The 13,472-nt window shown below is 30.2% G+C and overlaps 1 protein-coding gene across 1 annotated transcript; it reads right to left on the reverse strand.

The window, feature by feature from the left end:
• Positions 1-2,915: 2,915 nt before the first annotated feature.
• Positions 2,916-10,131, reverse strand: LOC101511720 (casein kinase 1-like protein HD16). Its single transcript, XM_004510243.4, has 16 exons — positions 9,612-10,131; positions 7,561-7,692; positions 7,384-7,457; positions 7,225-7,294; positions 7,028-7,083; positions 6,878-6,949; positions 6,554-6,648; positions 6,387-6,453; positions 6,170-6,299; positions 5,872-6,090; positions 5,638-5,771; positions 5,177-5,351; positions 4,949-5,039; positions 3,918-4,075; positions 3,633-3,821; positions 2,916-3,390 (listed from the first exon to the last, which is right to left on the reverse strand). Exons 1-16 carry the CDS (start codon positions 9,990-9,992, stop codon positions 3,331-3,333), a joined length of 2,103 nt encoding a protein of 700 aa, XP_004510300.1. The 5' UTR covers positions 9,993-10,131; the 3' UTR covers positions 2,916-3,330.
• Positions 10,132-13,472: the final 3,341 nt, after the last annotated feature.

Below are 13,472 nucleotides of genomic sequence, written 5' to 3' on the forward strand. Positions count from 1 at the left end.
TTTTCTTCTGTAAAAAAAAACTTTTTCTATATAAGTTGCAGAGAGGGTGAGATGGTGAGAGTTCCACCATTGATTATGTCTTTCTTTTTTGTGTTTCATTTTACATAATTTTTTTGCTGTGTCTGTTCTTTCTATTTTTATTTATACTTTTGTTGCCTTTCGGTGTATATTTCAACTTAAAAGTGAGTTGATCTATTTTGAAATAATTCTAATATTTATTTCATTGCCTATTTATTTACAATATTTATTTATAAGCATTTTCTCTTGGCACATGCATAATGTGTTGCCTATAATTTGAGTAACTATATGATGGATCGCTGAACAACTATGAATAGGAATTATACAATATATGTGGTATTGCATGTGTATTTTTGGTTGCTTTACAATACAAAGTTGGTGCATAAGGTTTTGAAGATACTCACTTATTTGTCTACTGTAAGTTTCTTGGGTGATGTATGGTTTTGAATTGATTGTGTTGCCAAGTTCTATTATGTTTAGGTACAAATTAAGTGCCATAATAAAGCTGTATGATATGTTATCCAACTCTTCATGGATGGTGTGTAGTAGTGTTATGATTTCAGTATAGACATTTTCCATGTTTCAATAGATCATCACAAATACTTTTCTATAGTAGATATCATTTAATGCATGTATTAAGGATAAATATTGAACCACATCTACATCTTTTACTAATATATTTGATTTAAACCAGATTTTATTGGTTTTATTATTAGACATTCTAAGACTAATATATATCTCATTGGTTACATTTACATTTATTAATTTTCCTGTTACAAATATAAGCACAAGAATTTTGTTTGATGGGTTTAAATATAAGCAAATGTTAATTACTTTTATTATCCTTTAATTTATTCAGATTTTATTTTTTAATAATTCTTTTATTTTGTATGGACCAAGTTCTTATCACGGTAATTTGAAAAATGCAATTAGTTTTTGGTTAGTTTGACAGAAAAAAATGTAAATGAGACTAACTACTTTTTTTAAAAGTGTGAAATTAGTTTTTTTTTTGTTTATATAAGATAACCTCTTCTAATATGAATCTAGTCTAAATATTTTAGTAAATTTTAATACAATATATTATATTATATTATATTTGTTTTTTTATTTTTATTATTATAAAATTATGTTTTTTTTATTAAAAATAGTAAAGATGCACTTTTGACCATTTTTGAGACATCTATTTCATATCCATATAATATATTAATATATGTGACAGGAGTAAATATGTTCTTGAAAGCTTAACAATTGGGCAAATAATAAATAATAAACAATAACCTGTGCATATTCTTTAACATTTCACATATTTTGCTATATATTTGGTTCTCTGTTAAACTAATTTTTTTATTGATGGACATTATATTTTGGAGTTATAAATTTGTATGTGTTGATAATAATGGACTATTTTTTCCCAACTTAAATTGGAACATTATTCTCTAATTTTAAATTTTTTATATAATGAACTAATGACGCGAAAAACTTATTTTATTTTTTATCAGACTTATTAACATATTTGATTTAATATGTTTCCAATATTTACATTTTAAAATATAAATGATTAGTTTGTGCAAATGAAATTCTATCTATCCAAAATTCCTAATCATATCTAGTTTGAATAATATAGTACTTTTCTTTTCTCCATATTATATTTGTACGTTGTTCCAACATACAGGTTATTTTTATGAATAATAAATTTCTTATTTATTTATTTATTTATTTATTAATAAGTAGTTTGTGTGTATATTTTGTTGTAGTTAATTAATTTGAATTAACTAAGTTATATGTTAAATTATATATTTAATCTCTTAAATCATTTATAGATTTTACTTTATAAGTATTTTTCATTTCATTTTTGCCCCTTTAGTTATAAACATGAAATACTTTAATCCTTCAAACTTTTTTAATTTCATTTTACTCTCTTAAATTACGAGTATTAAACATTTTGTCTATTTTAATTATAAATATTAGATACATTGATCCCTTAACTTAAAAATATTAGAATGTTATAAATATAAATAAAGGGTTTATTGTTTGTAACTTAAGAGATCACTATGTTTATGATTTATAACTTAATGGACTAAAATACTTAAGAGATCACTATGTTTATAACTTTAGAGACTAAAATACAATAAAAAATAGTTTGAGGAATTAAAGTGTTTAACTTTTATAATTTAAAAGACCAAAATAAAATAATTTTTTTTCAAAAAACTAAAGTAAAATCTAAAATTAATTTAAATAATTAAAAATGTAATTTAACCTAAATTATAAATAAAATAATCACAACAATAATTTTTTAAGATATATTTATATTATTAATATATATACACAGTTAGTATAAAATAGTTTTATACCACTATTTAATCATGAGTATTGCATAAGTAAAAACATTTGACCATAATTGTTGTTACTTTTAAAACTTATTTATATTTTTTATTGTGATAAATTGACAATGTATATTTTTTGTATTTGTATAATTGTCGTATTATTTATTTCATTTTTCAATTTTGCACCCAATATAACTTATGGTAAATATATGTTATACCAATCAATAGCTGATAAATTGGCTACCAAACTAGTGAATCCACATATCGGTATGACTTGAAAGGACATACTAAAAAACCAAATTTCTTAAAATTATAAAAAAACATAAATTTCCTAAATTAGTTTTTAAATAAATTCAAATACTATTATAAGTAACCTCTTTTAAGCAATCATTAAATTTATTACCAGAAAACCATCGTTATTTTCCTAAAAGAATTTATTGTAGCTTGCTTGTAAAATAAAATAAGTTTATTCCAATTGACAATTCTATAATAACTGAACATTTCATATTATTAAATATATAATTGTAACATTAATTAAAATTATTTTAGTTTGAAATGAATGTAAACCCGAAATAAAAAAGTATCACTGCTTTCTGATCTTCAGTCATTCATTTATTTAAAAATATAAAAATTCAATTTCCTAAGGCACCCCAAATAACTATAAAATCAGCGTTTTCTTGTTAAACCTTGATAAATCTACCGACTTAAAATGTGTATAGCTGTACCAGCATAAAGTGTATCGACACGAATGGAAAATTGGGGTGTTTAAAAATCATTCTGCTACATACAATACAATAATTAAAAAAACTGTAGTCTGTAGCCATCAAAATTTCCTGAGTCCCAACTCATCATGCCTATTAACATACTCCTAAGAGTCCAAAAGTACGTTTGTCCCAAAATACTTAAAATCGTTTTGGGTCCAAACGTAAGTTTGGTGGTGTTTTTCAACTAAATCCAAATACTTCGGCACCTCGATGGCTCGGCAGTATCAAGAAACAGTACGTCCATGGCAAATTGCTGCAATGTAGAGATTCTTTGCCCACTTTTCCTGTAAAACCAAGTATGATCAGACTAAAATTAACTGTAAATCAGAGATTAGGCTCCTCTAAAGTAAAGAATATCAACCATCAATAAACAAATCAATAATTAATATTGTATACAGACACGACCAATCATAAGTGGTTGCAATATCAACTATTGATTTACTCACGTTAGTAACTTCTCACTTTAGAAAAGACAAATTTGTAAATCAGATGTTGCATAGACAACAAATGTGAGTATATGACCTACCTTAACATGCGTACTAGGAAAAGCAGTGGTCCTTAGTGTTTCCTGACTTTCGTCTTGGGGCTTCCTCCTTGGAATACTCAAAATAAAAGCGGCTTGGTCCCAAGTTGCTGCAGTCGATGTGATTCGGTATCCACACTCCCAACGCTTGTGAATCCCTTCACTAGGATACAGAAAATCTAGTTCAACCACCTGCAATTCATAAACATGAATGGAGGATGTTTATTTGCACTATTAAGTTGCATTGTGATTAAAGAACTGACAGATAAAGCTTCAATGAAAGATGACCTGGTCGGAAAACCCTGCCCCATAAGACATTACTACTCCCCATCTGGACCCTGCCGTGGCCATTGAAGTTACATAAAAGCCCTCCCTCCACTTTTTGTTAATCCATTTGAAAGGAAATGAATCACTAACTTTGTATGATTGCTGCAAATACTGGGTGCCTGAAATCCATGATCTAAGTCAGCAAAAAGAAAATAGAGAACTACCACAGCACATAGGCAAATACATATATATATATGGAGCATATCAAATGAGAAGATGTGTTATAATTAAGATAAGATAAATGAATCTTAGCAATTGATCAAATTATGAAAGGCTGAGATTAAAACAACAATTCGAGTGACTTTTTTCAAGTGTTTATGTGACACTTACATTGTTATCAATCATAACTATCCATGTATGGTGGCATGGTTCAGATTTAATCATCTCATCTCTTATTATAACACATCTTCTCACTTGATGTCTCATATATATATATATATATATATATATATAACTGAAACGAAACCAACCTTTAGACATCACTACTAGTGAACTTCCATTTTCAACTCCTGCAACTGCACTGATATAGTAATTTTTTTCCCACTGCTCCATGATCCATTCCTTAAAAAAAACAGAAACGGAAGTGCCGTGTTAATAATAAACAGGCCTTGAAATTACGAGTATTAACAGATCTACAAGTATGCATATATCGTGTGCTAAGCAGAAAATTTCAATAATCCATAAGTAGAAAAATTTACCTTATGGAAAAATTGGGGGGAGAGTTCATAAACTTGGGAAGTAAAACCTGTCCCCGCATCCATGACTAAGGCCCATAGGTCCTGAGATGAAGCAACACTGCTAACAAATAAACCATCCTCATTTCCTTTGTCAATGTGCTGCAGTAACCTTGAACTTGACACATTGTAGTGATACCTACAACACAAAAAGAGAATCACTCCTAAGTCCTAATACATAACAATTCCCTTACATCATAAGCTTTACAATTGGATAACCCTTGGCATCTAATTTTTGTAAACTGAAACGAAACCAACCTTTAGACATTACTACTAGTGAACTTCCATTTTCAACTCCTGCAACTGCACTGATATAGTAATTTTTTTCCCACTGCTCCATGATCCATTCCTTAAAAAAAACAGAAACGGAAGTGCCGTGTTAATAATAAACAGGCCTTGAAATTACGAGTATTAACAGATCTACAAGTATGCATATATCGTGTGCTAAGCAGAAAATTTCAATAATCCATAAGTAGAAAAATTTACCTTATGGAAAAATTGGGGGGAGAGTTCATAAACTTGGGAAGTAAAACCTGTCCCCGCATCCATGACTAAGGCCCATAGGTCCTGAGATGAAGCAACACTGCTAACAAATAAACCATCCTCATTTCCTTTGTCAATGTGCTGCAGTAACCTTGAACTTGACACATTGTAGTGATACCTACAACACAAAAAGAGAATCACTCCTAAGTCCTAATACATAACAATTCCCTTACATCATAAGCTTTACAATTGGATAACCCTTGGCATCTAATTTTTGTAATCAAAAGGTTAAATCTAAATGAAGTCAAACATATGATGCAACATGTACACACATAAAGGCGTGTAAAAAATCTTCATATATAAGGTATGGATTGAAAAATCACACACTCCAACCTTAATATTAAAATGTCTAAACATAAAATCATATATGCGATAACAAACTTTTAAGATTTATTGGTGTATACCTTTGTTTCATCGGTCTACGGGCATTGTAAACACTAATCCACTGACTCGCTGGCAAACCCATTCGAACCTTCTTTTTGGGTTGTTCATCGTCATCTTCATCTGTAGACAATCGGCCTCTTTTATGACCAACAAGCTTCAAGCAAAATAAAATTAGCAGGCCTAAAGGGTCAGACTACAAACTTCGAATATACATAAATAAATAAAAAAGAGTAAATGGTTAAAGAAAATGATACCTTTTGTGCACCTTCTGTATTAAGTGGCCTAATATCTGGGTTTGGACCAACAATTCCATCAAAAAGAGAAATGTATTTAGCATAGTTAGGCTCTTCATCATACTTTAAGTTCACTACATGTTCCACAAACTCTTTAAAAGGCTGGGGACAAAAACAACATAGGTTCTCTGGAGCTGTTCCCATTTTCTTCCTGCAAACCTGATATCCTTTGTTTTCTCCCTGGGAAAAAAAAAACTGTTTTGAGAAAAACATTCTTAACACAAGAACAAAATGAAAAAGTTGTTTAAATATGACCAACCTGGTAACCTTGCCAAGGAAGACGGCCTCGAAGAAGAAAAATCAGTGTATATGCAAGAGATTCCAAATCATCCCTCCTGCTTCCAGTTCTCCCCAAATGGGCATGCACACTTGCATAGCGGACTGTGCCTCTGAAAATATTTTTCATATGATAGAAGTTAATATAAATAAAGAAAACTTAATCATTTTCTACAAGATCCAAAATTAATAATACATACCTGAAAACATCGGGTCTTTGGTCGTAGTCCACGTGCAAACCTGTTGCACTATCCCGCCATTTAGTAGCTGCAAGTCCAAAATAGCAAAGAAAAAGCCAAATGAGTAATTAATTAAATTATGCTAAAAATAGAAATATAACATGTAAACTAGTTAGTTAATAACATACCTAAACCAAGATCTACCAAGAACAATTTTTTCTCGTCAGGTGTCCCAGGAGCACCAAGCAGAAAATTTTCCGGCTTCACATCTCCATGTACATACCTACCATATACCATAGCCATATAGTTAGGGGAAACATAATTTCAATTATTATAAAATATCATAATTCATATAGTCCTATGTACATTGCTAAAGTCAGCAGACGGACAGGAAAGAGAGAAAGAAAAGATCTAGCTTTAAAAAAGTGCCTTACTCATAAGCATATCCCAAAATAAATAAGTGCAAATAGTTCATGCATGGAAAGTAATTAGTAGAATGGAAATAAAATTACCCTCGGGAGTGCATCTTCTCCAATATGGATATCGCTTCAATGGCTATACAAGCAACCATTTCAGTAGACATGCTGGAATTGACAAAAAAAAATTAACGACAGGGAATATAATTTTGTGCACATCTAACAAATAAATGCCAAAGAACTTACGTGTGAGAGTTATTATTCCAAACATCCCACAAGCTAGGTCCGAGAATATCCATAATCTGCACAAATGAAAGTCGTAAGAAAAACGAAAATCTTCAATCAAAGAAGAATCAAATAAAGGCAATATGACATTATCATTTAAAATAGTAATTAAAAAAAACAAAATCCAGATGACTCAAGAATAAAACCCATTAACATACCATGATGAAATAATCACCTTGCTTGCCCTTGAAATGTACCTGTGGCACACCATGACTTCCACCAAGAGTGCTGTACAAATAGAAAAATATCCATAAGATGCCCAAAAAGTAGATAGGAAATTAAGAGAAAATATACGAATAAGCAATAATAAAACGCACTTGTACACTTGCCACTCATTCGGTGGTCCATAGTTACATCCTTTACTACTTCTGTGCTCAAATTTTATTGCAACCTGATAAAGTAGTAAAAAAAACTGTAAATTCCTGAAATTAAAATACTTTAGCATGTAAAAATAAGACATAACTTATCACCCAATATCGAAAAGATACATATACCTCTATAGCTTTAGGTCCAGTTTTCTCGCTCAAATGTAGACCAGAAACACGCCGACCAACATATACTTGACCAAATCCACCCTTTCCAAGTTTTTTCTCTGTTTTATAGATAGGAGACTGACCAACTTGAACCTGTGATAAGAGAGCAATATGATGATATATTACCAGAACAGAGTTATAAAATAGGTCAGCTTGAAGATTTGTAGCAAAGTACATTGGCATCCATGATAGGAGAATAACATGAGAAAACTAGCAAGGAAAAAACAGTTTGACGGAATTACTGTAAAAAGGGTACTCATAAACAACAGTGTTTCTAAACCAACAACAATTACAACCAGAGCCTATTCCAACTTTAAGGGCTTGACTATAGAGGTATAAAAAACACAATAGTGTCTTATCATGGATCAAAGAGTCGTATTTTCAATATCTAATATTTTTTAATTAATTCAAGAGTTACTTTTCAAACTACCAATGTTACATGGAAAGCCAAAACTTCTACTAGGTTTACATCCATAATATCACACCAATAATTATTTTAAATGGAAGGACATGGCATAAGACCAATGATCATATACTATTAAAAAACAAAAACAAAATCAGCTTTTTATAAGATAAACTTATCAAGAAATGTTAAGTTATGGGGAAGAGACAAGTATTAGTTGGGTGTCATGACGTCATCAAGAGTGTGCAGTGGAAGATACATAGATGCCGTTAGCGACAGTTGCCTCTGAAAATGATTGTGTTTGTTTGAAAAAGTTGAATCATTTTTTATTTTTTTTCCCAATAAAATATTAGGGTTGCCTTTTTGAGACTATTTTTTAAATGAATGTCGAAATTAGTAAAAGATAAAAGGGAGAGAATTAATTGGTAGCACTAACTTTATTTTTTTCACCTCTAAGTATACTGCCACTCTAACACTAAACAAATGAAGGGATGCATAACATATCAGAGTTCAATATGTAGTGTGCAATTTATAGAAGCTTAGGTATTTTACATTTTTTATCATGAGATATATAATATGAATTTTGTAGAAACTTAGAATTTTGGCCTTCGGCGAATATACTTTAGATATTTATGCCCCCGATAAAGGAAAATTCTAGATCTGCCAGTGAGAATATGTTTTACATGGGTGGATAAATTGCTGTGAATTTCTTCGATATAAAGACTGGGTTGATGTGAGTGGATGTAAAAAATATATACAGTTTTACAAACTAGAACGGCCCTGAATATGGAAGAAGATAAAGATGGAATGCATGCACACATGAACAAATCCAAATGCAGTGATTTTAGAAACGAACAACAGAATAATAAGACAGTTCCCATTCTATGACCAATATAAAGCGAGGAAAAATAAAAGAGTTCTGTTCAGTAGAGGAACGAACATTGTCAACCATGATTTTAACCTATATAAAACATGTACACTTTCACCCACTAAATGTCTAGTCAATTTTCAAAAACTGGCTAGTTAAGTCATAACTATATAGAAATCAGTGACAAAAGAGTTGTACCCTCTGAGCTTATGGAGCATTAAAGGCTCAAGAGAACACCCTCTAGATTAGTTATACTCACAATCATGACTACGACCCTAATTGCTCCTGGAATTAGCTCCAGTTAGAGCATGGACAGACAGGAAGGTGTCCCTTTTTCTGTATAGAAAAACATACTGCATTACTAGAAACTAATCACAATGAAAAACCAATGACATATTCACCCTCCTAAGACTAGGACCACCCCAGGAACTCATAGTCATAACTCATAAGGCACTTACCACAATAAAAAAGTTAACAAGTGCCAGGCAAATCCCTGGACTAAAACCCCCCTAATACCGTTTCAAACTTCTAACCCAAAATGAACTATAAAAAGGAACTACTTGCAGTTTTTCACCAACAGATTACCAAAACATTGAAGTCTTCAAAACCATAACACTGATTCAAATAACGCCATACACATGCAATTAAAAATAAAAGATAACATATGCAGAGTAGCAACAAAAAAGGGACGTAACACACAAAACACTTTAAAAAATCTAAGTAAAAGAGTAACTAAGAAACCTGTTCGGGAATAACAAAGGCGTTAGTATCGTCTTCACCCGCATTGGATTTATCATTGCTACGAGCTCCACTGTCAAACTCGTCCATTTGTTTCTCCCCTATCTCTTCCTTCTCTGCTCCAACGGCTTCTTTCAAATTTTCTTCCTCAATTATATGATTTTCTTTCTCCGCCGCAGCAACCACTACGTCATCGTTTACAGCCACAACCGCCGCCTCCTCAACGTTATTGTTAGCAGCCGCTGCAGCTGCACGCCGCCGTCTCGTCCGGGTTGCAATGGCCTCCCCTGCAACCGGACTTTGATGAACTTGCTTGTGCTGTTTTGTTTCTTGTTGTTTCTTCGTTGGCCGACCCCGGCGCGCTCCGCTACGAAGCTCCGGCATAGTTCATCGCTCAAATCTCATCTCCGGCAACCAAAAAAAATACCACGGAAAATTGAAAATTTGAAAAACGCAAGTAAAAAATCAATGAAAACTAAACCCTCTTACGCCCGATCAGAATCACAAAACCTTGGTGATTTTGATTTTAAACTCGAAAACAGAAGGAGGAACAAAATGTGACAAACTGATAGGCTAAAAAAGTAGAACGTAAATTAGCGATGGAAGGGATCGTCACGGCGGAATTAGGGTTCTGACACGGTGACACTGAAATACGAAGAAGAAGAAGAAGAAGCTAGACAGAGAAGGCGACGCGAGAGAGTGTGTGCGCCTTTTTGGTACTTTTTGTTTGACACGTAACACGAGGTTTTTATTTATATTGCGTATTAAAAATATTATTAATCTATTATTTATAGTAACTTTTTTTTTGTTAGTCTAACTTGACGGAATTTAGTCTATTTTCGTTCCTATATTACCTTTTCAGTTTTTCATATATATATATATATATGATATGAACTATACTTTAAAAGTTAAAAAATATACACTCAATTAAATAATAAGATTTATTTAATTTTAGACAGCAAAAAAATTCCTATCATATTTAATTTTATCGTATCGTATTTAATTTCAAACATACTTTAATTAAAAAATAAATAAGTCTAATTTTATCAAATTAATATAATTTGTCTAAAAAGTTTATATTTTTTTTTTAAAATTCACAACGAAAATTAACAATTATATTGAGAAAACTAATTACGTATAACAAGCCTTAACCTAATAAAAAATAAATGAAATTAGTGAATGTTGTTGCAAAACATGAACCCTACAATTGGCCTATGTAGTGGGACAAGGTCAATACGTTGTAGTTTTTTTTAACATGTTGAATGTAATAACTCTAATAGGCAACAATACAGGAAGAAGAGCTTTCTTTCCTAAGATTAAACATAAAACAATTGAAAGTTTGAGACTTCTCCTTTGTACTTACTTGGGAAGCAATTTTCCGCAAAACTAAGTTTTGCAACTATGATCAATAAATAAGTTTGAGACAAATCTCACCTCCTCCCCCACCCTTAATTTTGGAATTATGAGTGTACAAGATGTGGTATGTCTCGTGAATCTGTCTTAACCTATAATTAATGAGATGAGTTTCATTCGGTCCAAAAAAATTAAAAAATGACAAGTTAGAAAAATGACTGCATTCCGATTATTCATTATTGGGTTACTCATTCCGTCTCAACTTTAAGGACCAATAATTATTTTTTGTTATCATCAATCATATCATTAACTTGGTAATTTATATTTTTTAAAACAATATTATTAGTTACCATTTCTGAATGAATTGACAAGTGGTAATCATATAAGACTTATTATGAGTTTATTTATGTTTAATTGTTTTTTTTTTTAAATTTAAAAATTACTATTTGACATTTCATTTTGTGATCAATTCAATCTCGTCTTTATCTCGTCATGTCGTTAATGAACTCGCAACTTAACGAATTTGATCAAGTTAAGAGACAAGTTATACTCTAAACTATAGTTCGATTGAAACTGAATAAAGGAGACACCAAACTCAACTTAATCCGTACTCTATGCACTCCTAATTGGAATTCATCTACCCACGTTACAGTCATAGTTATCAGTTTTATCAAGAGGAGTTTCTAAAACTACAATAAAATTCCTAGTTAAAGAAGGAAATTTTAAGGAGAAGTTCACAAAAATTGTTGATTTTAAACACATTTTTATCGTCACAATTCACATGCTTGGTATTCTCATTTTACATTTATTATTATGTATTACATCACCTATACATTTATAGCGAATATAAGGCGATTCAATTAAAAAAATTGATTAAATATAGTAGAAAAACGAATACAAAAACTAAATCATTAAGATTTATTAAACTATAGAGTGAATAATGTGTCAATGGGAGACACTTGAAATATTAATTCAATGGTAATAATTTAATCTTATAAGTTGTAACCTTAAACTCAGATAAGAGAATAATTATATATCATTGTAACAGTATATCGTTAATATTTTAAAGTGTCTCGATTTAAGTTATGGAAGGGGAGTTTTACAACCAGATAGAATTCATTTATAATCCAATTTAAGTAGAATTTAACATTTATCTTTATAAAAGAATCATAATTACAAATATTTTTGAAAAGATTGAGTTTTATTAATTTATTTACAGACCAGCGTTATTAAATTGTTACCAGACTCATGAGGGATTGAGATTTATGATTCTCCACTCATTTATTCCACACTTCCAAATCCTTTAATAGAAGAAAATAAGAAAAGAAATGATGAAATAATTTTCAAATACCTTAAAAAAATAAAATTCGGTTTGCATAAAAGTTATATATCCAAGAAGTTTATGTTGTTTTTATTTTTAGCTACACTTTGACGCAATTATTCTGCTATCAGTAACATTGTAATATACTACAAAACAGACTACATCATAAAAAATAAAAAAATAAAAACAAACATTTTAAGTTTTTACAAAATATACAATTTTTTGAACAATCTTCCCCTATATTCTCATATAGTCTATAATATGTAGGACAATATTTTGTTTTATATCTTATAATAATTTTGTACATTTATTTTATTAAAAAACTTGACTTAGGGTGGCAACAACTATTTTACTATGAAGTCACAATAAAAATTATTATAGCAGTGTACATGGATCCCCTCTTCTTCGAATACATGTATACTTTTTTAGAAACATATATAGGTGGATAAAAGTATTTCGCAAAATCATTTACTAATATAATGCAATAGCGTCAATAAACAAATTATTGGCCCCAAAATCACCAATAACCAAACTAAATAGTACATGTTCTGTTAACCATGCAATGATTATTCTAGCTATATACGGTATAAAGTTAGAAAGATATGCATGCCCGGGGAGGAAGCTGTGTCTAATATTCTTGGAGTAGTTTTCACTATTCCATTTTTTTAATAAGTGGGTATGTTTTTATATATTTAGTTATTTTAATAATATATGTTTAACTATTTTAAATGAAAATTATTAGTAAAATATTAATAGAAATAGATAGAATGAACTAAGTAATTGATGACTCTGGGTAGAGTTTGGGTAAAGTACTATAGTACCTGTACTCGTCCCCATACCCGCAGCTTAAAAAAAATAATCATACTCGTGCACGTACCCTCATGAGTATCAACTTTAATACTTATATCATTACCCTATTACCCTCTGGATACCTAAGTATTCATACTCATTACATACGCTTTAACTAAAATATATCGATAAATAAATAATATTGTTGTGATTAAATTTAAAAATTATTCAAATATATTAAATTCAATCATAAAGTATTATAAAAAAATATTTTCTAAATCAAAATATTTCAAATGAACACTCGTTACAATATACATTCAAATATTCGTAATAATAGTTTATGAAGTTACAAGTCATACGACAATATTATTCGAGATCTGTAAAAACAATTGATAAGAAGT

This window comes from Cicer arietinum, chromosome 7 (assembly GCF_000331145.2).
Source record: "Cicer arietinum cultivar CDC Frontier isolate Library 1 chromosome 7, Cicar.CDCFrontier_v2.0, whole genome shotgun sequence".
In the NCBI taxonomy this organism is placed as follows: Eukaryota; Viridiplantae; Streptophyta; class Magnoliopsida; order Fabales; family Fabaceae; genus Cicer; species Cicer arietinum.